This window comes from Ictalurus furcatus, chromosome 12 (genome assembly GCF_023375685.1).
Source record: "Ictalurus furcatus strain D&B chromosome 12, Billie_1.0, whole genome shotgun sequence".
NCBI classification, from domain to species: Eukaryota; Metazoa; Chordata; class Actinopteri; order Siluriformes; family Ictaluridae; genus Ictalurus; species Ictalurus furcatus.
The window spans coordinates 24,546,282-24,567,029 of NC_071266.1; the positions used below are offsets into that span (position 1 = coordinate 24,546,282).

A 20,748-nucleotide genomic window follows, 5' to 3' on the forward strand; every position below is an offset into this window, starting at 1 on the left:
CTTTCATTTTTAAACAAGGTTTAAAGTTTGGTGCAACAGAATTATTAGATAAAACTTGATTTAATGCTAGATTTATGATTAATCCTTATTGGTGCATCTCACCCATACAGTTGCAATCAAAATTATTCAACTCCCATTGTAATTCAGGTTTACTGTCAAACAGACTTTCAGCAGTTTGCGATGAACAAATCAGACAAAGGCAATTGAAATCGTTCAACACGACGAATGTTTCGAGTGGTTTCCCCAAATTCAACTGAAATGCTATTAATGACTTCTCCAGTCTCAAAATTATTCAACCCCCTGAACAGAATCCCTCACAACAGCACAAATACACAAAACAGGTGTTGTCTCAAGCACACCTGAATCAACTAATCAAGGGCTTCTTTAATTACACCAGGTATGTATGAGCTGGAACACATGAAATACCTGAACTGGCTCGTTTAAATCTCCATTTAAAAAAAAATTACTCCTTGCACAATTATACTGGAAGATAGGGTGATTTTGAAAATTAAAAAAATAAAATACTTTAAAAGTCAACAGTTAAATTAATTGATCTTCACTGTGAGCATAGAGTTGGTCCTTATGAACTGATCTGAGTTGGTTTGATTGTCTACCTATTTGAAATGTCCATTTTATAGTGGATTAAAAAGTGCCTCCTGGCTCAAACATATTGACAGATCCAATGAGTTTGAATAGCATTTACTTTAATTTTCGCTTCAGTCATTTCACATTGCAAACGTAATTGATTCTGTCGTTACAGCTTGTAACTATCCAAAAGCTTGTTCGAATCAGGAGAAAAGCACACTTTACCTAGGAAAGTGTTAGACACCATTAGACAGCTCAACTGTTTTTTTTTATCAGTGTGTTGGTTAAACTAGCTTCTTACACAATGTGATCTCTGTAGGCAGACACCAATACCTACATTATTTTCTTAACATATATATGTCAAAGTATGTAATAGGCTGAAAAACCTTTGGACGAAGTCCACATTTTTCTTCCAGACTTTTGAATCTGAGTTGACCGTATCTGCAAACTCAGATGATCCATAACTGCTTTCTTTTTCTATTTTACAGATGTTCAATCTTTCAGTTTATATTTACTTCGCTCTGAAGGCCTCGGCCTTCCCCGTTACACACAGAGTGTCACTGTGAATGATGTGACCCTATATTCCTTTGACAGCAACATGAAGTCGACAGGGCCATGTCCCGAATGGCTCAACACTACAGCTGGTCAGCAACTCTGGAAAGAGGCCAGTTTTTTCTTTCACCGCAACATGGCAACTATAGATTTAGCACTTCAAACAGCCATATCGCAGTTCAACCTCACAGGTATCTCACTTTTTTTTGTAATATAATGACAACTATAGGCTTTGTTCATCATCATTGCTTTTTGACAAAAAATACGAACATTACAAGTTCAACACATAAAAATATATTCAACATACAATTTGCTTTTCCTTATAGAAAGTTTAATGAATTGCATTTTATCTTAAATTCCATGCACTGTCTAGTCCAGAAATATTCAGGGTTTGGAGGGAGGGTGAGGGGTGAGATGAAGTAATAGCAAAGATAAATATTTTAAAGCCTGTATCAGACCTGCCAAACTTTACACATTTCAACACTGAGTATGCCGGAACATTCACACTTTATACTAACTGACGCTCTGTGGAGGGGCCCGCCCCCTCCCTCCATCTCACACTAGTAATACAGTATGTTATCCTGTGCTCATGCTGCTTGAAAAGTGGGCCTCAATGGGAGAAGGTTTTAAAAATGTCTGCTCTAGTCAGTTTCTCATTATCAGTGTATTCTGTAGGTGCCGTGTGGATGTCTCGAAAGAGCTGACTATCGTGCAGCGTTTAAATACTTCTTAAGTGAGAAATATCTGAATACACTTCTAAGAGCAATAATTGGCGATTAACATTTCATCATTTAATCAGAACTTTAAGCTTGTTTGATATTGTAGTTAAAAATATGTCCAGTAGGTAGCAGCATGCTTTTATTACATTATTTATCATGTTTTCTAGTAATATATACAGATGCAAACTTGCACTGACAACATCTGCCCTTTTATTTTCTTCTGTATTGCAGGGGCACTAAACATGACCTGCTTTCTTCTGTATTGAATTACAGGTTCACATGCGGACATTAACGTTTACCAAGGCTACAGTCACTGTGACCTCTATCCAGATGGCACCACCAAGTCATCGTTAACCCATGCCTTCAATGGGAAGGACTTCATAAGTTTAGATATGGACAGTAAGACGTACATTGCTTCTGTTCCTCAAGCCCTCATATATAAAAGTATTAGGGACAAGGATATAATCTGGCTTGAATCCGTGGTGTCTTACTACAAAAAGACCTGTTTTGACCACCTTAGGATGTTTTTAGAGCTTGCTCCTGGTGTCAGAAATAAGAAAGGTAAGATATGTGTCCGAGAAATTTAATACTTAAGTTGTGCATCAATATCGCCATCAATTGTGTCTACATTTTTTTCCTAACAGAGCTCGCTCTCTCTCTCTCTCTCTCTCTCTCTCTCTCTCTCTCTCTCTCTCTATATATATATATATATATATATATATATATATATATATATATAATATCTATTTTGTCTGTACAGTGAGGAGAAATAAGTATTCAGACATTTTTCTTTGTTGTTTAATAAACTTCCAGTACAAATAGCCACTTCAAATTTACACACAATGTCTTTTTTGCTTTGTACTTATAAATACGAACAAACAAAAAAAAGGCTGTAATTGTATATATTTTATGGTATTTGGCAGACACCCTTATCCAGAGCAACTTACAATGATCTCGTTACAATTGAGCAGTTAAGGTTTAAGGGCCTTGCTCACTGGCCCAGCAGTGGCAGCTCTGTGGTGCTGGGATTTGAACTCATGACCTTCCAATCCAGCGTCCTAACCACTCACTCACTGAGCTACCACTCAAGATAACATATCTTTGTTTATACGTCCGAATACATACATTTTTGTTCATATTTACATGTACAAATGTACATTTTATATATATATATATATATATATAATGTATGTATATGTATATATGTAGACTACATGCTGTATGTATGAAGTCTAAGTGGTTTTTTTTATTGTTTTTGTTTAGCTCCACAGGTCAGGCTTTTCGAGAGGCAGAGCGCTGGTTTCACGCTCCTCACATGTCAAGTGACTGGGTTTTACCCCAGAGCAGTGCAGGTGAAGTGGATTGGGGCAGATTTACAGCTGGTGCAGGACGAGATGAATCATGTGCTGCCTAATGGTGATGGCACGTTTCAGACCAGAAGCAGTGTGATCAGACCTGAGGAGAACACAGGAGATCAGCGCTACAGCTGTGTAGTGCATCACAGCAGCCTAGAGGGAAATATTACAGTCACCTGGGGTATGAAGTTACACATTTACACATCAATTAGGTCTTAAATAACAATATTTCCATAATTAATTTGCTCTTTAGGAATATTATCACATGTTTATTCTAATCGGTGATTAAGGGAATTGTGTTATATATGTAATATATAATCTAATGTCATTTATTACATGTTTATATAATGAATGTGATTTATGACTCATGGTGTGATATTACTTCTTTACATTTATTCTATGGCCTGAGGCGTGATATTCAAGATGTATTCTAATATCCGATCTAGAGTAAAATCTATAATCTGGGATAATATGCTATATACAGTAAAGATTATTACACTGTAAATTACACCTGGACGTTATAAAGATATTGGTCTAATCCTGTCCTGGTGTGTGATATTTCATATTTGTTATCTCATTACGTAGACAGTAAATACGTTGATATGATATTATTTCTCTTTTCCCAGGGATATGATGTTAGATGTTGTCCAGTTTGTTTATTATATTATATTCATTTAATAATATGTTCAGGTAAATTGTACAGCTGCTATATTTGTGTGTGTTTTTTCCCTGGAAGAACTGTTGTACAGTAGACATTTTCTTTCTGTGTTTTAGACTGACCACATTTATATTTTCTTACTTGTAGATAAAGAAGAGAAACCCTTCAGACTTTATGTTTGGATTACACTAGGCTGCATTTTCATCGTCACTATAATCGGGCTTGTAATCAGATGCATCTTAAAAAGTAAAGGTGAGTAAACAAACCCTTGTGTTTGGCTAATACCAGTGACTGGTGTAGAATTGAGAAAGTCTCATTGTTGTCTCTCATTTCTCAAGACTCTGCTCACAAGACGCAAACATTAACTATATAACAATGACTTGTAATGCTGTGTAAATTCTGCTATTTTACCAATCACTTTGTCTTTTGGTTAAATCATTCATTCAATCAATCAATCAACTTGTTACAGCTTAATTTAACCTATTTTTAAACAGTGGCAAAAAATTTTTTAAAAATTAACATTATGAATTTAATCGTTAATTGTTTTCCCTGTTGTGTCCTTACAGATGCTGGGAGTTGAAGTTACCTCTCATGTGAAGATGTATTCAGTTTCTCAGTTTCAGTCATTCAGAACATCCTTGTTTGACATCATTACAGTTTAAACGTCCTTCTTCTACCTCCGATACCTCAGGCTCAGTCAGAGCACAGTGTTATCAGACCTAGATGTTCTCGCAGAATCAGTTGATTATATAGTTTTGATTCGTCACCTTTTTGACCTCAGAATACCCCACAGAACCGAGTACACAGTTATACGCAATGTTGCACGCCACATTTAAAAAATGATCAAAGCTGCTAATGCTAAACATGTAACTCACACTAACATCAGGCCTGGAGTTTGTGTTGCAGATGATGCACAATGTAAGTAGAACTACAAAAATCAATACTCCTTTTTATTTCTTATCATCAGTCATACCCATTTCAATAAAGAGCTTTTGATTATAAACAACATCTGTGGTAATATATGTCATATTTAATCAGTGATTCAAACTCTTTAGCTACATCCTCGTTCTGTCGTTCTCTTCATATGGATGATATTTTAGGGCCATTAAGAATGTATTGCGTTAACGTATTTGTATTTTCCACTTGTTCTCAATGTGTTTCTATTCTACACGTCTTCAATAAACTAACTAAAGCCTTACCTCACTCACAGACATGTGTCCCCTAGATAAATGTTGACGATCATCTAACAGAGATGTAGAGTAAGAAGTTGTAGTGAGTGTAAGACATGTGTCTGACTCTTCTCTACGTGACTGAAACTGGGCAAGGGTCCGACTCACATTAATGCAGTTATGATTGCCATGCAGTATGTAAAACCTCGTTCTTACATTTATTTAAATAGATATTCTGACACACGGGCTCTCAAACGTTTTGCAGCCAGGGACCGCTTTAACTATCAAATTAATTACACAGAACTGCTTAGTAGCCTACAGATTTACTTTATGAACATATCCCAACTATTTAAATATTAAAGTATAATAATATTCAGTTTTTTTTTTTTGTTTCTTTGTTTTGTTTTTGTTGGTGGTTTTTTTTTTGTTGGTTTTGTTGGGAAGCAAGAGCAAGTGTAAGAGAAAACCGCATATGGGTATGAACCATTTCCTCTGATACTGTCATGTTTCTACAAGTGCATCATCAGAACGCCGAAGTGCGCAGGTAATTTTATTTTGAGAGAAACTCTCCTGCAGATCAACTTTCTCTAGGCTACTTAAACTATGAGACATCGCCTAAACATGAACAAAGCAACGATTATTCATACTTTAGTCTTGTTCTTACATCTCCAGCAGTCGCGTTGTGGTAAGTGCTGCTTTTGTGCAGACTTTTTTTTATTATAGCTTTCTATTTTGGAAAGATGTGGCACCTAAACACAGTTTAGAGCTCAACACAGTTTAGAGCTAGTCTAGGATTTCTTGATCTGGACTTTATTTTAAATCGAGTTGTGTTGCACCACTTCACTTTAAACACAGATGAACAAATCGGGGATTAGAACTACGATTCATGTGACCACACTGCGACACTTAAAAGCTGGAGCATGGGTGGTATGGCTGCATTCGGTCACTGCCAGGTCTAATTGCAGGTTCTGTGTTTTATTTTACCTAATCAGTTTCCGTGCTGAATCGGTACCTGTTCAGCACCATCCTAAAACTCAACAGGGTTGAGACAGTCCCTTATTTTACTGCGAGGATCTTTTTCATCTTCTCCAATCCACCAAATAAATGCTGCCATTTTGACAATTTAAACCAATAGCAGGTTTAAATTGAATCCCTAACTGAAATTTAAATCTGAGTTTAAAGTGATGGAGCAACAAGATTATAGTTAATCCAGGTTTATTGTGAGATTAAATCCAGGATTACAGTGATGGTTTAAATGTAAGTCTGTTTATTTTTAAACAAGGTTTAAAGTTTGGTGCAACAGAATTATTAGATAAAACTTGATTTAATCTAGATTTATGATTAATCCTTATTGGTGCATCTCACCCATACAGTTGAAATCAAAATTATTCAACTCCCATTGTAAATCAGGTTTACTGTCAAACAGACTTTCAGATTTTTGTGAACAAATCAGACAAAAGCCACTGAAATCGTTCAACACGACGAACGCTTCGAGTGGTTTCCCCAAATTCAACTGAAATGCTAATAATGACTTCTCCAGTCTCAAAATTATTCAACCCCCTGAACAGAATCACTCACAACAGCACAAATATGTAAAACAGGTGTTGTCTCAAGCACGCCTGAATGTGTGCTTGAGCTGGAACACATGAAATACCTGAACTGGCTCGTTTAAATCTCCATTTTAAAAAAATTACTCCTTGCACAATTATACTGGAAGATCAGGTGATTTTGAAGACTTTAAAAATAAAATACTTTAAAAGTCAACAGTAAAATTAATTGATAAATGGCACACTTATATACCATATAAGCACCACTTATATACCATACCATTATATAGCGCTTTTATCCAAAGCACTTTACACTGTGTCTCATTCACCCATACACAATGGTAGCAGAGCTGCCATGTAAGGCGCTAACTTGCCATCGGGAGCAACTTGGGGTTCAGTGTCTTGCCCAAGGACACTTCGGCATGTGGAGTCACGTGGGCCAGGAATCGAACCGCCAAGCTTACGATTAGTGGATAACCCGCTCTACCACCTGATCCACAGCCGCCCAATTGAGCTTCACTGTGAGCATAGAGTCTGTCTGTCTGGGTTTGATTGTCTATCTATTTGAAATGTCCATTTTATAATGGATTAAAAGTGCCTCCTGGCTCAAACATATTGACAGATCCAATGAGTTTGAATAGCATTTACGTTCATTTTCGCTTCAGTCATTTGCCATTGCAAACGTAATTGATTCTGTCGTTACAGCATGTAACTATCCAAAAGCGTGATCGAATCATGAGAAAAGCAAACTTTACCTAGGAAAGTGTTAGACACCATTAGACAGCTTAACTGTTTTTTTTTTTTATCAGTGTGTTGGTTAAACTAGCTTCTTACACAATGTGATCTCTGTAGGCAGACACCAATACCTACATTATTTTCTTAAAGTATATATGTCAAAGTATGTAATAGGCTGAAAAACCTTTGGACGAAGTCCACATTTTTTTTCCAGACTTTTGAATCTGAGTTGACCGTATCTGCAAACTCAGATGATCCATAACTGCTTTCTTTTTCTATTTCGCAGATGTTCAATCTATCAGTTTATATTCCCTTGGCTCTGAAGGCCTCACCCTTCCCCGTTACACACAGAGTGTCACTGTGAATGATGTGACCCTATATTCCTTTGACAGCAACATGAAGTCGACAGGGCCATGTCCCGAATGGCTCAACACTACAGTTGGTCAGCAACTCTGGAAAGAGGCCAGTTTTTTATTTCACCGCAACATGGCAAGTATGGATTTAGCACTCCAAACAGCTATGTCACAGTTCAACCTCACAGGTATTTCACTTTTTTTTGTAATATAATGACAACTATAGGCTTTGTTCATCATCATTGTTTATTTGACAAAAAATACGAACAATACAAGTTCAACACACAAAAATATATTCAACACACAATTTGCTTTTCCTTATAGAAAGTTTAATGAATTGCATTTTATCTTAAGTTCCATGCACTGTCTAGTCCAGAAATATTCAGGGTTTGGAGGGAGGGTGAGGGGTGAGATGAAGTAATAGCAAAGATAAATATTTAAAAGCCTGTATCAGACCTGCCAACCTTTACGCATTTCAACACTGAGTATGCTGGAACATTCACACTTTATACTAACTGACGCTCTGTGGAGGGGCCCGCCCCCTCCCTCCATCTCACACTAGTAATACAGTATGTTATCCTGTGCTCATGATGCTTGAAAAGTGGGCCTCAATGGGAGAAGGTTTTAAAAATGTCTGCTCTAGTCAGTTTCTCATTAGCAGCGTGTTCTGTAGGTGCCGTGTGGATGTCTCGAAAGAGCTGACTATCGTGCAGCGTTTAAATACTTCTTAAGTGAGAAATATCTGAATACACTTCTAATAGCAATAATTGGCGATTAACATTTCATCATTTAATCAGAACTTTAAGCTTGTTTGATATTGTAGTTAAAAATATGTCCAGTAGGTAGCAGCATGCTTTTATTACATTATTTATCATGTTTTCTAGTAATATATACAGATGCAAACTCGCACTGACAACATCTGCCCTTTTATTTTCTTCTGTATTGCAGGGGCACTAAACATGACCTGCTTTCTTCTGTACTGAATTACAGGTTCACATGCGGACATTAACGTATACCAAGGCTACAGTCGCTGTGACCTCTATCCAGATGGCACCACCAAGTCATCGTTAACCCATGCCTTCAATGGGAAGGACTTCTTAAGTTTAGATATGGACAGTAAGACGTTCATCGCTTCTGTTCCTCAAGCCCTCATATATAAAAGTATTAGGGAGAAGGATATAATCTGGCTTGAAACCGTGGTGTCTTTCTACAAAAAGACCTGTTTTGACCACCTTAGGATGTTTTTAGAGCATGCTCCTGGTGTCAGAAATAAGAAAGGTAAGATATGTGTCTGAGAAATTTAATACTTAAGTTGTGCATCAATATCGCCATCAATTGTGTCTACATTTTTTTCCTAACAGAGCTCTCTATATATATATATAATATCTATTTTGTCTGTACAGTGAGGAGAAATAAGTATTCAGACATTTTTCTTTGTTGTTTAATAAACTTCCAGTACAAATAGCCACTTCAAATTTACACACAATGTCTTTTTTGCTTTGTACTTATAAATACGAACAAAAAAAGGCTGTAATTGTATATATTTTATGGTATTTGGCAGACACCCTTATCCAGAGCAACTTACAATGATCTCGTTACAACTGAGCAGTTAAGGTTTAAGGGCCTTGCTCACGGGCCCAGCAGTGGCAGCTCTGTGGTGCTGGGATTTGAACTCATGACCTTCCAATCCAGCGTCCTAACCACTCACTCACTGAGCTACCACTCAAGATAACATATCTTTGTTTATACGTCCGAATACATACATTTTTGTTCATATTTACATGTACAAATGTACATTTTATATATATATATATATATAATATTATATATGTGTAGACTACATGCTGTATGTATGAAGTCTAAGTGGTTTTGTTTTACCGTTTTTTTTTTTTTAGCTCCAGAGGTCAGGCTTTTTAAGAGGCAGAGCGCTGGTTTCACGCTCCTCACGTGTCATGTGACTGGGTTTTACCCCAGAGCAGTGCAGGTGAAGTGGATTGGGGCAGATTTACAGCTGGTGCAGGACGAGATGAATCATGTGCTGCCTAATGGTGATGGCACGTTTCAGACCAGAAGCAGTGTGATCAGACCTGAGGAGAACACAGGAGATCAGCGCTACAGCTGTGTAGTGCATCACAGCAGCCTAGAGGGAAATATTACAGTCACCTGGGGTATGAAGTTACACATTTACACATCAATTAGGTCTTAAATAACAATATTTCCATAATTAATTTGCTCTTTAGGAATATTATCACATGTTTATTCTAATCGGTGATTAAGGGAATTGTGATATATATGTAATATATAATCTAATGTCATTTATTACATGTTTATATAATGAATGTGATTTATGACTCATGGTGTGATATTACTTCTTTACATTTATTCTATGGCCTGAGGCGTGATATTCAAGATGTATTCTAATATCCGATCTAGAGTAAAATCTATAATCTGGGATAATATGCTATATACAGTAAAGATTATTACACTGTAAATTACACCTGGACGTTATAAAGATATTGGTCTAATCCTGTCCTGGTGTGTGATATTTCATATTTGTTATCTCATTACGTAGACAGTAAATACGTTTATATGATATTATTTCTCTTTTCCCAGGGATATGATGTTAGATGTTGTCCAGTTTGTTTATTATATTATATTCATTTAATAATATGTTCAGGTAAATTGTACAGCTGCTATATTTGTGCGTTTTTTCCCCTGGAAGAACTGTTGTACAGTAGACATTTTCTTTCTGTGTCTTAGACTGAACACATTTACATTTTCTTACTTGTAGATAAAGAAGAGAAACCCTTCAGACTTTATGTTTGGATTACACTAGGCTGCATTTTCATCGTCACTATAATCGGGCTTGTAATCAGATGCATCTTAAAAAGTAAAGGTGAGTAAACAAACCCTTGTGTTTGGCTAATACCAGTGACTGGTGTAGAATTGAGAAAGTCTCATTGTTGTCTCTCATTTCTCAAGACTCTGCTCACAAGACGCAAACATTAACTATATAACAATGACTTGTAATGCTGTGTAAATTCTGCTATTTTACCAATCACTTTGTCTTTTGGTTAAATCATTCATTCAATCAATCAATCAACTTGTTACAGCTTAATTTAACCTATTTTTAAACAGTGGCAAAAAATTTTTTAAAAATTAACATTATGAATTTAATCGTTAATTGTTTTCCCTGTTGTGTCCTTACAGATGCTGGGAGTTGAAGTTACCTCTCATGTGAAGATGTATTCAGTTTCTCAGTTTCAGTCATTCAGAACATCCTTGTTTGACATCATTACAGTTTAAACGTCCTTCTTCTACCTCCGATACCTCAGGCTCAGTCAGAGCACAGTGTTATCAGACCTAGATGTTCTCGCAGAATCAGTTGATTATATAGTTTTGATTCGTCACCTTTTTGACCTCAGAATACCCCACAGAACCGAGTACACAGTTATACGCAATGTTGCACGCCACATTTAAAAAATGATCAAAGCTGCTAATGCTAAACATGTAACTCACACTAACATCAGGCCTGGAGTTTGTGTTGCAGATGATGCACAATGTAAGTAGAACTACAAAAATCAATACTCCTTTTTATTTCTTATCATCAGTCATACCCATTTCAATAAAGAGCTTTTGATTATAAACAACATCTGTGGTAATATATGTCATATTTAATCAGTGATTCAAACTCTTTAGCTACATCCTCGTTCTGTCGTTCTCTTCATATGGATGATATTTTAGGGCCATTAAGAATGTATTGCGTTAACGTATTTGTATTTTCCACTTGTTCTCAATGTGTTTCTATTCTACACGTCTTCAATAAACTAAATAAAGCCTTACCTCACTCACAGACATGTGTCCCCTAGATAAATGTTGACGATCATCTAACAGAGATGTAGAGTAAGAAGTTGTAGTGAGTGTAAGACATGTGTCTGACTCTTCTCCACGTGACTGAAACTGGGCAAGGGTCCGACTCACATTAATGCAGTTATGATTGCCATGCAGTATGTAAAACCTCGTTCTTACATTTATTTAAATAGATATTCTGACACACGGGCTCTCAAACGTTTTGCAGCCAGGGACCGCTTTAACTATCAAATTAATTACACAGAACTGCTTAGTAGCCTACAGATTTACTTTATGAACATATCCCAACTATTTAAATATTAAAGTACAATAATATTCAGGTTTTTTGTTGTTGTTGTTGTTTTTGTTGTTTTTTTTTTTGTTGGTTTTGTTGGGGGGCAAGAGCAAGTGCAAGAGAAAACTGCATGGGTATGAACCATTTCCTCTGATACTGTCATGTTTCTACAAGTGCGTCATCATAACGCCGAAGTGCGCAGGTCATTTTCTTTTGAGAGAAACTCTCCTGCAGATCAACTTTCTCTAGGCTACTTAAACTATGAGACATCGCCTAAACATGAACAAAGCAACGATTATTCATACTTTAGTCTTGTTCTTACATCTCCAGCAGTCGCGTTGTGGTAAGTGCTGCTTTTGTGCAGACTTTTTTTTATTATAGCTTTCTATTTTGGAAAGATGTGGCACCTAAACACAGTTTAGCGCTAAACACAGTTTAGAGCTAGTCTAGGATTTCTTGATCTGGACTTTATTTTAAATCGAGTTGTGTTGCACCACTTCACTTTAAACACAGATGAACAAATCGGGGATTAGAACTACGATTCATGTGACCACACTGCGACACTTAAAAGCTGGAGCATGGGTGGTATGGCTGCATTCGGTCACTGCCAGGTCTAATTGCAGGTTCTGTGTTTTATTTTACCTAATCAGTTTCCGTGCTGAATCGGTACCTGTTCAGCACCATCCTAAAACTCAACAGGGTTGAGACAGTCCCTTATTTTACTGCGAGGATCTTTTTCATCTTCTCCAATCCACCAAATAAGTGCTGCCATTTTGACAATTTAAACCAATAGCAGGTTTAAATTGAATCCCTAACTGAAATTTAAATCTGTGTTTAAAGTGATGGAGCAACAAGATTATAGTTAATCCAGGTTTATTATGAGATTAAATCCAGGATTACAGTGATGGTTTAAATGTAAGTCTGTTTATTTTTAAACAAGGTTTAAAGTTTGGTGCAACAGAATTATTAGATAAAACTTGATTTAATCTAGATTTATGATTAATCCTTATTGGTGCATCTCACCCATACAGTTGCAATCAAAATTATTCAACTCCCATTGCAAATCAGGTTTACTGTCAAACAGACTTTCAGCTTTTTGTGAACAAATCAGACAAAAGCCACTGAAATAGTTCAACACGACGAACGCTTCGAGTGGTTTCCCCAAATTCAACTGAAATGCTAATAATGACTTCTCCAGTCTCAAAATTATTCAACCCCCTGAACAGAATCCCTCACAACAGCACAAATACGCAAAACAGGTGTTGTCTCCAGCACAACTGAATCAACTAATCAAGTGCTTCTTTAATTGCACCAGGTGTGTATGAGCTGGAACACATGAAATACCTGAACTGGCTCATTTAAATCTCCATTTTAAAAAATTACTCCTTGCACAATTATACTGGAAGATCAGGTGATTTTGAAGACTTTAAAAATAAAATACTTTAAAAGTCAACAGTAAAATTAATTGATAAATGGCACACTTATATAGCGCTTTTATCCAAAGCACTTTACACTGTGTCTCATTCACCCATTCAAACACACACCAATGGTAGCAGAGCTGCCACGTAAGGCACTAACTTGCCATCGGGAGCAACTTGGCGTTCAGTGTCTTGCACAAGGAGACTTCGGCATGTGGAGTCACGTGGGCCAGGAATCGAACCACCAAGCTTACGATTAGTGGATAACCCGCTCTACCACATGAGCCACAGCCGCCCAATTGAGCTTCACTGTGAGAATAGAGTCTGTCTGTCTGGGTTTGATTGTCTACCTATTTGATATGTCCATTTTATAATGGATTAAAAGTGCCTCCTGGCTCAAACATATTGACAGATCCAATGAGTTTGAATAGCATTTACTTAAATTTTCTGTGTAAGCACGCTTCAGTCATTTGCCATTGCAAACGTAATTGATTCTGTCGTTACAGCTTGTAACTATCCAAAAGCGTGATCGAATCAGGAGAAAAGCAAACTTTACCTAGGAAAGTTTTAGACACCATTAGACAGCTTAACTGTTTTTTTTTTTTATCAGTGTGTTGGTTAAACTAGCTTCTTACACAATGGGATCTCTGTAGGCAGACACCAATACCTACATTATTTTCTTAACGTATATATGTCAAAGTATGTAATAGGCTGAAAAACCTTTGGACGAAGTCCACATTTTTTTTCCAGACTTTTGAATCTGAGTTGACCGTATCTGCAAACTCAGATGATCCATAACTGCTTTCTATTTCTATTTTGCAGATGTTCAATCTATCAGTTGGAATTTCCTTCGCTCTGAAGGCCTCGGCCTTCCCCATTACACAGAGAGTGGCACTGTGAATGATGTGACCCTATATTCCTTTGACAGCAACATGAAGTCGACAGCTCCATGTCCCGAATGGTTCAACACTACAGCTGGTCAGCAACACTGGAAAGAGGCCAGATTTTTATTTCACCGCAACATGGCAACTATGGATTTAGCACTCCAAACAGCTATGTCACAGTTCAACCTCACAGGTATTTCACTTTTTTGTAATATAATGACAACTATAGGCTTTGTTCATCATCATTGCTTATTTGCCAAAAAATACGAACATTACAAGTTCAACACATAAAAATATATTCAACATACAATTTGCTTTTCCTTATAGAAAGTTTAATGAATTGCATTTTATCTTAAATTCCATGCACTGTCTAGTCCAGAAATATTCAGGGTTTGGAGGGAGGGTGAGGGGTGAGATGAAGTAATAGCAAAGATAAATATTTAAAAGCCTGTATCAGACCTGCCAACCTTTACGCATTTCAACACTGAGTATGCTGGAACATTCTCACTTATACTGACGCTCTGTGGAGGGGCCCGCCCCCTCCCTCCATCTCACACTAGTAATACAGTTTCCTGTGCTCATGCTGCTTGAAAAGTGGGCCTCAATGGGAGGTTTTTAAAATGTCTGCTCTAGTCAGTTTCTCATTAGCAGTGTATTCTGTAGGTGCCGTGTGGATGTCTCGAAAGAGCTGACTATCGTGCAGCGTTTAAATACTTCTTAAGTGAGAAATATCTGAATACCCTTCTAATAGCAATAATTGGCGATTAACATTTCATCATTTAATCAGAACTTTAAGCTTGTTTGATATTGTAGTTAAAAATATGTCCAGTAGGTAGCAGCATGGTTTTATTACATTATTTATCATGTTTTCTAGTAATATATACAGATGCAAACTCGCACTGACAACATCTGCCCTTTTATTTTCTTCTGTATTGCAGGGGCACTAAACATGACCTGCTTTCTTCTGTACTGAATTACAGGTCCACATGCGGACATTAACGTTTACCAAGCCTACAGTCACTGTGACCTCTATCCAGATGGCACCACCAAGTCATCGTTAACCCATGCCTTCAATGGGAAGGACTTCTTAAGTTTAGATATGGACAGTAAGACGTTCATCGCTTCTGTTCCTCAAGCCCTCATATATAAAAGGGTTAGGGAGAAGGATATAATCTGGCTTGAAACCTTGGTGTCTTACTACAAAAAGACCTGTTTTGACCGCCTTAGGATGTTCTTAGAGCATGCTTCTAGTGTCAGAAATAAGAAAGGTAAGATATGTGTCCGAGAAATTTAATACTTAAGTTGTGCATCAATATCGCCATCAATTGTGTCTACATTTTTTTCCTAACAGAGCTCTCTCTATATATATATATATAATATCTATTTTGTCTGTACAGTGAGGAGAAATAAGTATTCAGACCTTTTTTCTTTGTTGTTTAATAAACTTCCAGTACAAATAGCCACTTCAAATTTACACACAATGTCTTTTTTGCTTTGTACTTATAAATACGAACAAAAAAAAAGGCTGTAATTGTATATATTTTATGGTATTTGGCAGACACCCTTATCCAGAGCAACTTACAATGATCTCGTTACAACTGAGCAGTTAAGGTTTAAGGGCCTTGCTCACGGGCCCAGCAGTGGCAGCTCGGTGGTGCTGGGATTTGAACTCATGACCTTCCAATCCAGCGTCCTAACCACTCACTCACTGAGCTACCACTCAAGATAACATATCTTTGTTTATACCTCCGAATACATACATTTTTGTTCATATTTACATGTACAAATGTACATTTTATATATATATATATATATAAAAACGTAGACTACATGCTGTATGTATGAAGTCTAAGTGGTTTTGTTTTACTGTTTTTGTTTAGCTCCAGAGGTCAGGCTTTTCAAGAGGCAGAGCGCTGGTTCCACGCTCCTCACGTGTCATGTGACTGGGTTTTACCCCAGAGCAGTGCAGGTGAAGTGGATTGGGGCAGATTTACAGCTGGTGGATGACGAGATGAATGATGTGCTGCCTAATGGTGATGGCACGTTTCAGACCAGAAGCAGTGTGATCAGACCTGAGGAGAACACAGGAGATCAGCGCTACAGCTGTGTAGTGCATCACAGCAGCCTAGAGGGAAATATTACAGTCACCTGGGGTATGAAGTTACACATTTACACATCAATTATGTCTTAAATAACAATATTTCCACAATTCATTTGCTCTTTAGGAATATTATCACATGTTTATTCCAATGGATGGGATCCAGCACTGCTCCTCTGGGCCATACCCCTCCCAGTCTAGTAGATATTCGAGGCTACGTCTGGAGTTCAGGATGTCACGGACGCGGTAGGCTGGGCGGCCCTCGATCTCTAGCGTTTCCGGTGGGGAGTCTTCCGGCACCGCCGTGGTCAAGGGGCCCGGTATCACTGCTTTGAGGAGAGAGACATGGAAAGACGGGGCGATGCGGCTTTGCTTTGCTAGGTCCAGGCGGTACATGTCTTTGTTAATTTGCTTCAAGACTCGGAAGGGGCCGATATATTTAGGTTGGAGTTTTTTGCCCGGGAGGGGTGACTTTAGATCTCTGTGGAAAGCCACACCCTGTCACCGGCTTGATAATTGGGGTGATCCCTCCGGCGCCGGTCTGCCTTTCATTTGGCGGTGCGGAAGGCCTGCACTAGCTGTTGGTAGGCGCATTCCCAGACCTGTTCACTCCGGCGGAACCACTCATCTACCGCTGGTGAGTCAGTGGGGGAGGCGTTCCAGGGGAACAATGGCGACTGGTAGCCCAAGACACACTGAAATGGGGTGAGCTTGGTGGCGGAATGCCGTAGCGAGTTCTGTGCATATTCCGCCCACAGTAGGAAGTGGCTCCAGTCCCCTGGATTGGTGGCGCAGAAGGTTCGGAGGAACCGTATGATCTCTTGGTTGGCCCGTTCTGCCTGTGCGTTGGCCTGGGTGTGGTACCCGGAAGTGAGATTAACGGTGACCCCCATCTTCTCCATGAAACTGGCCCAGATGCGAGACGTGAACTGTGGACCCCTGTCACTCACAATCTCTTCTGGGATGCCGAAGTATCTAAACACATGTTGGAAAAGTAGTTCGGCTGTGGTAAAGGCAGATGGGATGGCCAGTAGTGGAATTAGGCGATGGATTTCGAAAACTGATAAACAATCACCAGTATCACGGTATTACCTTTCGACTCCTGCAAGTCCGTTATGAAATCTAGGGCCAGGTGGGACCAGCGTGGACGAACAGTCTAGAGTGCGTGGGTCAGACGAAAGACGAAGTACGGAAGGGAATCAAGGTCAGGCGATCGGGCAAACGGGCAGTACTAGGCTTAGGCAGAATCGTAGTCAACAAACAATGCAAATATCAGAACCAGTTTGGCGGATACGGAAATTAATGCTCGGTACACAACAGAGACAAGGCTGCTGAGCGTTTACTTCACGAGACGCTGAAGTTAACGAGGCCTTTTATAACTTATGGTGCAGCACAGGTGTTCGTACTCAATACTCCGGCGAACTCAAGCGCGGGCATGGCTGGGAAGTGTAGTCCTCGTCCGCCATGTTTGTAGGCGGCACTGTATGCTGAGAACTGCAGCCTCGAGTTCGCCATGGCGTAACAATACGTCGATATCATATTATTTCTCTTTTCCCAGGGATATGATGTTAGATGTTGTCCAGTTTGTTTATTATATTATATTCATTTAATAATATGTTCAGGTAAATTGTACAGATGCTATATTTGTGTGTGTTTTTTTCCCCTGGAAGAACTGTTGTACAGTAGACATTTTCTTTCTGTGTCTTAGACTGACCACATTTACATTTTCTTACTTGTAGGTAAGGAAGAGAAACCCTTCAGACTTTATGTTTGGATTACACTAGGCTGCGTTTTCATCGCCGCTGTAGTCGGGCTTGTAATACGAAGCTTCTGTTATAAAAAAGGTGAGCAATGTACCCTAATGATCAGCCGATACATATGATCGGTGTGGAAGTTTAAAAATCATTGCTTCTCTTTTGTTTCCTTTTTCAGAAGACACTGAAACTGAATATACGAGTTATAAAGTTACTTGCAATCTTCCACAATGAATTATTGTACATGTTAAAACCTTATTCAGGTCTTAGCTTTTGTTGTTGCAGGTCAATTCATTCTCCTCTCCTGAGAAGATCGAGCTGTCTATCCTCAACCTCAAACTCCTACAGCCCTCAGGTCTAGCTGTTTCTTCTCGGATATTTGCACACGTCTCGTCTTCACTCAAGTCAATCTAAATGAAGAAAGAGCATTTCTCAGGCTCAGTCTGAACCACAAATAAGCTTGATTAAAAATCCGTTTGTCACTTAACCCTTCACGTTAACCTTAATTCTCAAAGTGTTACATAGTTTTGCACAACGTCAGTATAATTAACAAACTTTTTTTTTTGCGTTATTACATTTAGTTTTACAATAGCAGATGTATTACCTTTTCATTTGAACTCTTTTTTACCAGGTGCCCAGGTTCAGCGTTGAATTTATTTGCGATGTCACACTCCACAGTAGTGCTTAATAGCTCATATGAATGTAGACATTCAAGGCTTTAACAATTAGCAGTTTTTCACAAGTATTTCTGTTTTGACCTAGCCACCTAGGGGCAATATATTTAGAGAAAAGGGTTTTTTTTTCACACAAATGTTTATTTCTTATTCCTATTCCTATTCCTGCTCTCTGAGATGCCACAAGTGCCAATTAATATATAAGAGCATCAATTAATATAGTTTGTTTGGTTTTCATGATGTGTTGAAAAAAAAAAAAAAAAAAAAAAGGTGGGGGGTGGGTTTGTTTTCGGTGTTTGTACTTTTTAATTTTATTTTCCTTTGTTAGTATAAAAAGAAAAAAAAACTGTGAATGATTGTTGCTGTGTGTCAGTCGGTTTGTTTTTCTTCTCAATAAAATATCTGGTGGGAAAAAATGTATAATTTGCTCCTTTGATGTAATTTATTATCTTTTACTTAGTACAATTCAGTTATGAACAAATGTTTTGTAACTGTCACGTTGTGAACAGTGTGCTGTCTGTGCTTTGTGATTGGTGGTGGGTGTCTGGTTGAGAGATTTCACATCACACCCTTGTGATGTGACTCAGAGTAAATCGTCAGATAACAATACAGCCTACTGACAAGGAGAGAGAGAGAGAAGGAGAGAGAGCGGGGGTGGGGGGGGGCTGTTGGTTTAACATTCACCCTGATCAACACCCGCATTGTCAGCCTGCACATGCTCATGATGGATTTCTGTGTTGGCAGGAACACCACCTGTGTCTGTTGTAAAGAATTATTTGCCAACTGACTTAGATGAAGATGAGAGTAACGTTCTCATCGCACCACTTCCTCAGGAAGTGTGCCTCTGTTTTTGTTTTCTCCTTCATGTTCAGTCTTTGTTGTTTTCTTCACCCGTTATTCTTATCACCCGTGTCTAGTGAACGCTTGTGTGTATATTTACGTATTGTGTTTAAGTTCTGTCATGGGTTTTAGTTTGTTTCTGTGTCTAGCGTGTTCGTTTGCGTTCTTTCACCCATGAACTCCTTGTGTTTCATTTGTTAAACACTGCCTACTGTCTGTTTTTATTGTTTTTGTTTTGTGTGTGAAATTTAAACACCTGTTTATCAGGTAGGTTTTATTTAACTCCATGTTTGTGTTATTTTTTTATTTTCTTAGGCATGATTTTACGCTGAAGTATTAGAAGTCCAAGCACACAGTGCTACTGTGGAAGAGTAGTTTTTGTTAAGATGTTGTAGGGGTCCAGGCTCCTACTGTAGTGTTCGTTCCCTTAAATAAAGGCTGATTAGTTACGAGTAGCCTGTTTTTTACTCAGTAAAGCTAAAGTAAACTTTCTTTTCTTCTTAAACGTGCTGTGTTCACTTAGATGTACTTTTAGTTTACTATGTTTTTTACGAAGGTTGTAAAATTGCAAAATAATTGATTAAAAAAATGACAGTTAAATCCTTTTATTAAAATGAATTATTGTATTTTTTTTTGTTGAAAGCTTAAGTAGCTTAGTGCTATGGTGTTTTTGGTGGGGTTTTTTTTACAGTATTAATTAATAAATTAAAAACTATATTAAAAAAAATGTAAATTACTGTAAAATTATTCCAATCTTCCCCATTTTACAAGTTCTCTGTGTCAATTTTCTATACTGTAAATTCCTGTACTTTAATGAGCACTCTTGGTGTCAGTCTTTCGAACTTTTCGGAGGATTTTGTCCCAGGTTTGGTGTGTGGTGTGCAGGTAAAGCAGACTCTCCTACCCTCCCAGTTCTGAATCTCCTTCCCTCCCAGCTCAAACAGTGATTGGTAAAGTGTAGGTTTGGGTTAATGGGACTGCTTCCTCCATGTAAACAGGAAGAGAAGCATGATGTGCAGCAGCAGTAGTAATTTTGCACGCCACCTTGCATGCGTCTTTCACCACTGAATGGAAAAAAACATTGAGGTTCAGAGCGGAAGTTATTTTATCCAAGCAGCAGTATGAGCTGCTTCTTTTTTTTTTTTTTAGCAAGGTTTATGAACAGGCCACCTTCTGTCATTCTTATGTAAGGCTGACGGCAGAACTAATGAGTTGGACTAACACTGATTAAATGATTACTACACTGACCTACAGAAACAGCTA

The 20,748-nt window shown here is 38.0% G+C and overlaps 3 protein-coding genes across 5 annotated transcripts; all 3 read left to right on the forward strand.

Annotated features, from left to right (window-relative positions):
- The first annotated feature begins 275 nt into the window (after positions 1-275).
- Positions 276-5,083, forward strand: LOC128615454 (mamu class I histocompatibility antigen, alpha chain F-like). The gene is made up of 6 exons (XM_053637572.1): positions 276-397; positions 1,180-1,328; positions 2,130-2,417; positions 3,120-3,392; positions 4,017-4,121; positions 4,436-5,083. The coding sequence occupies exons 2-6, from the start codon at positions 1,184-1,186 to the stop codon at positions 4,447-4,449; spliced, it is 825 nt and encodes a 274-aa protein (XP_053493547.1). The 5' UTR covers positions 276-397; positions 1,180-1,183; the 3' UTR covers positions 4,450-5,083.
- Positions 5,084-5,243: 160 nt separating this feature from the next.
- On the forward strand, positions 5,244-11,515 carry LOC128615453 (patr class I histocompatibility antigen, CH28 alpha chain-like). The gene is made up of 6 exons (XM_053637571.1): positions 5,244-5,723; positions 7,607-7,861; positions 8,664-8,951; positions 9,569-9,841; positions 10,465-10,569; positions 10,884-11,515. The coding sequence occupies exons 1-6, from the start codon at positions 5,642-5,644 to the stop codon at positions 10,895-10,897; spliced, it is 1,017 nt and encodes a 338-aa protein (XP_053493546.1). The 5' UTR covers positions 5,244-5,641; the 3' UTR covers positions 10,898-11,515.
- A 107-nt stretch (positions 11,516-11,622) lies between these two features.
- On the forward strand, positions 11,623-18,920 carry LOC128615451 (class I histocompatibility antigen, F10 alpha chain). Of its 3 annotated transcripts, none has more exons than XM_053637567.1 (6): positions 11,623-12,160; positions 14,058-14,312; positions 15,100-15,387; positions 16,000-16,272; positions 17,957-18,061; positions 18,257-18,920. In XM_053637567.1, exons 1-6 carry the CDS (start codon positions 12,079-12,081, stop codon positions 18,277-18,279), a joined length of 1,026 nt encoding a protein of 341 aa, XP_053493542.1. In that variant the 5' UTR covers positions 11,623-12,078; the 3' UTR covers positions 18,280-18,920. The 3 variants fall into 3 exon arrangements, 2 of the variants coding, with proteins under 2 accessions (XP_053493542.1, XP_053493540.1); XM_053637565.1 differs by having other exon boundaries at positions 18,242-18,324; XR_008387203.1 differs by lacking the exon at positions 18,257-18,920 and having other exon boundaries at positions 16,000-16,607; positions 17,957-18,031.
- Positions 18,921-20,748: the final 1,828 nt, after the last annotated feature.